The sequence below is a fragment of the Otolemur garnettii genome, unplaced genomic scaffold, assembly GCF_000181295.1.
Source record: "Otolemur garnettii isolate 467f Iridium unplaced genomic scaffold, OtoGar3 scaffold00148, whole genome shotgun sequence".
Taxonomy (NCBI): domain Eukaryota; kingdom Metazoa; phylum Chordata; class Mammalia; order Primates; family Galagidae; genus Otolemur; species Otolemur garnettii.
Genome location: NW_003852543.1, coordinates 57,606 through 60,613, shown reverse-complemented (window position 1 = coordinate 60,613; position 3,008 = coordinate 57,606). Strand labels below are relative to the sequence as shown.

Below are 3,008 nucleotides of genomic sequence, written 5' to 3'. Positions count from 1 at the left end.
TTTTTTTTTTAAAGTAAAGAGTGACATTTAGAAATGAAAGAATGATCTGGACACCATGGGTGTTATTTAGGACTGGATTGTCATTGCTCCTACACTAAGGAAAATTATCTATTCTTCTGCTCAAAAAGATGCATTTTATTGTCTATGCCTACAAAAAAATGAGCTTGCACAGAGATCTCAAATTCACTACAAAATCACAGAGTTTATTTAAACATTCCTCTTTCTTTATCTCTTTTTTCTAACAGAATCTTGGTTCTAATTATCATTAATGCGTCTTCTTATTTTCAGTCTTTCTGTTCAAAGCCATTCTCATTGTGTCAATCATCCCCTACATGTCCTCACACACAGACCCACGCACCCTGGTACAGCTCTGATGCCCTTTCTGTGGCCATACTATCTCCTCACTCTGGTTGGACACTGAGTCCTGCACTGGGGGCCTCAACCCATGTGAATGCCTTGCTCATCCCATCCTCTGGGCCCCCCACACCAGGTCAGCAGCATCACTTCTCCTATGTGTGGATACCCTTCTTCTCCACTGCAGCTCCTACAACCCCAAGCAGGGCTTCCACTTTCATTTCCTGACTGCTCCTCCCCTCACCCTGCTTGGGTCCCACTGTTCTACACTCAGACATTGAGAGCTGCCTTCTCTTAGGAACTGAAAGAGACTTGGTGATAGCAGAATATGCGGGTTGAGGGATTACAGTAGATTGAAGGGGGCACATGAACACTGGCTCTGCAGAACACTCCACTTCTTAAGGGATTGTCTTGGGTTGGGGGGATGGAAAGCAGGAGCAATGATCTGAGGCACTTGGGCGACTTGTAGAGTGAATATGTGTAGCAGCAACAGAAACAGGAAGACCGCTCCTCAGGTGGGGAGGAAGACAGTCTCGCGCCTGGCTGGCCTGATGGAAGGAGTAGGGCAGAGAATCCAGAGATGGGAGAATACAGACTCCATAAGTGAACCCATCTCCAAGAGAAAGAAATGAAGGGAAAGCAACTCCCTGACATGTCTCTGCTGCTCCTATCATCAATCTATAGCAAAGAAAAAAATAAGCATTTTTCCTCTTAAAAAGCCTGAGGCACTTTTCCTCAGCAGCCAGCACTTTCTCTGATTTTGGAGGAAATTAGAGGATTTCACTGGAAACCCATATGAGTTTCCTCTAATTTCCCACAATGCTGTGCCGTTTTGCAACCTTTCTCACTCTCTCATTCTTTCTTTTCCGTCTCAGGAAAGTAAATATGCTTTTTACTTCTTACTATTCTAATCTCTGTGTCAGGATTCCTTCTTTTCCATTCTGTGAGCACCTAGTGAGATTGCAGGCTCCATATTATGTCCTGTAGTCCCCAGAGAAAAAAATGTTCTCAGCAGATGAATCAGTGCTATTCTGGTCTGCCCTGAGACACTTGGGGACACTGGGCCTCTGGTGAGTCACTGAGATGAGCCAGCCCTGCAGCTGTGCCCAGCCTGCCCACCTCCTGCTGATTTGCATGTTCCCAGGGACTTATTAATGGGCTGGTCGCACCTCACCCTGTGCAGGAGTCAGTTCCTGTCAGGACACAGCATGGACATGAGGGCCTCCACTCAGCTCCTGGGGCTGCTGCTGCTCTGGCTCCCAGGTAAAGAGGGAGAACCCCAGGGATTCACTCAGACAGTGTGGTCAGTCCTGCCCGGCTCCTCAGGGAAATCATAACATGGGTAATTGTGTGGATATTTGTTTTCATGTTTCCAATCTCAGGTTCCAGGTGTGCCATCCAGATGACCCAGTCTCCATCCTCCCTGTCTGCATCTGTAGGAGACACAGTCACCATCACCTGCCAGGCCAGTCAGGGCATTAGCAATGAACTAAACTGGTATCAGCAGAAACCAGGGAAATCTCCTAAGCCCCTGATCTATTATGCATCCAGATTGGAAACTGGGGTCCCATCGAGGTTCAGAGGCAGTGGGTCTGGGACAGATTTCACTCTCACCATCAGTGGTTTAGAGACTGACGATGTTGGAAATTATTACTGTCAACAAGATTACAGTTACCCTCCCACAGTGTTACAAGGCTGAACATAAACCCCCCAGGGAAGCAGGTGTGTGAGGCTGGGCTGCCCCAGCTGCTCCTCCTGGTGCCTTCATCTGCTGAGAGGATTTCTTAGAGGCAACCATGCTCTGAAGGTCCCTGCACAGTTTTGGTAGGGGGATCTGGGAGGCTCCATTGTACCCTATGTCTCTTTCCTCCTCCTTGTCCTAGCAGCACAGACTGGGATGCCTCTCCTGATTTCATTTTGGATAGAGGTGATTATACCTGGAGTCTCTGCCTGGTTTCAATGGACATCAAACTGCAACGAGAAGCCACTCTTAGGTATTCCTAGTAGGATATCAGTTATGTATAAGGAATAAGAGGCGAAGTCTAGTTTTTAAATGAATAGCCTGGGGTTGAATATCATAGTCAAAGAACAGATACTAGAAAGTGGAGATTTCCTGGTCTTCCCTAGAAGCCAGGTTGCATCTGCTCCTCCGTCCCGTCTGGGAAGCCCAGGGCTGGGGTTGCTGAAGTTCTCAGCTGTCTGCAGCACCTGGCCAGGTGAGTCAACTGTTCCCACGTGTGTTCTTATGTCTGGCTGCAGGTGCTGATGGATAGTATCGAATTCTCCTCTTCTGAGTTCCCAGTCTCAAGGAGAGACCCCTCATTGAACAACTCAATAGGAAACCAGCAATGGAAAATAATTTCTGCCTAATGTGCTTCCAGAGATGATGGTGATGGTAGAGAAATGGTAGCTGTGGCCCAATGTGGTCAGTATTTCTCAACTCTCAGAATTTTGTCAGTTAGTTGATGCACCCAAAATATACTTGGGTGTGCTTCCAAATATTGTCAGGAGGTCTGAGATCTTTAGTGAGAAGATTTCATTAAGACATATGTGGTAAATACAAAACTGGGGAATGCATTATATCTATCTCTGTATATCAGTCATCTGACAAATAAAAAAAACTTTCCTGACTATAAATAAACACATGAACACAC

General features: G+C 46.5%; 1 gene segment (V, D, J or C); it reads left to right on the top strand.

Moving 5' to 3' along the window:
- Positions 1-1,543: 1,543 nt before the first annotated feature.
- Positions 1,544-2,053, top strand: LOC100958750. The segment is given in 2 exon segments: positions 1,544-1,617; positions 1,737-2,053. Coding segments are annotated over 2 exon segments (372 nt in total).
- The last annotated feature ends 955 nt before the right edge of the window (positions 2,054-3,008 follow it).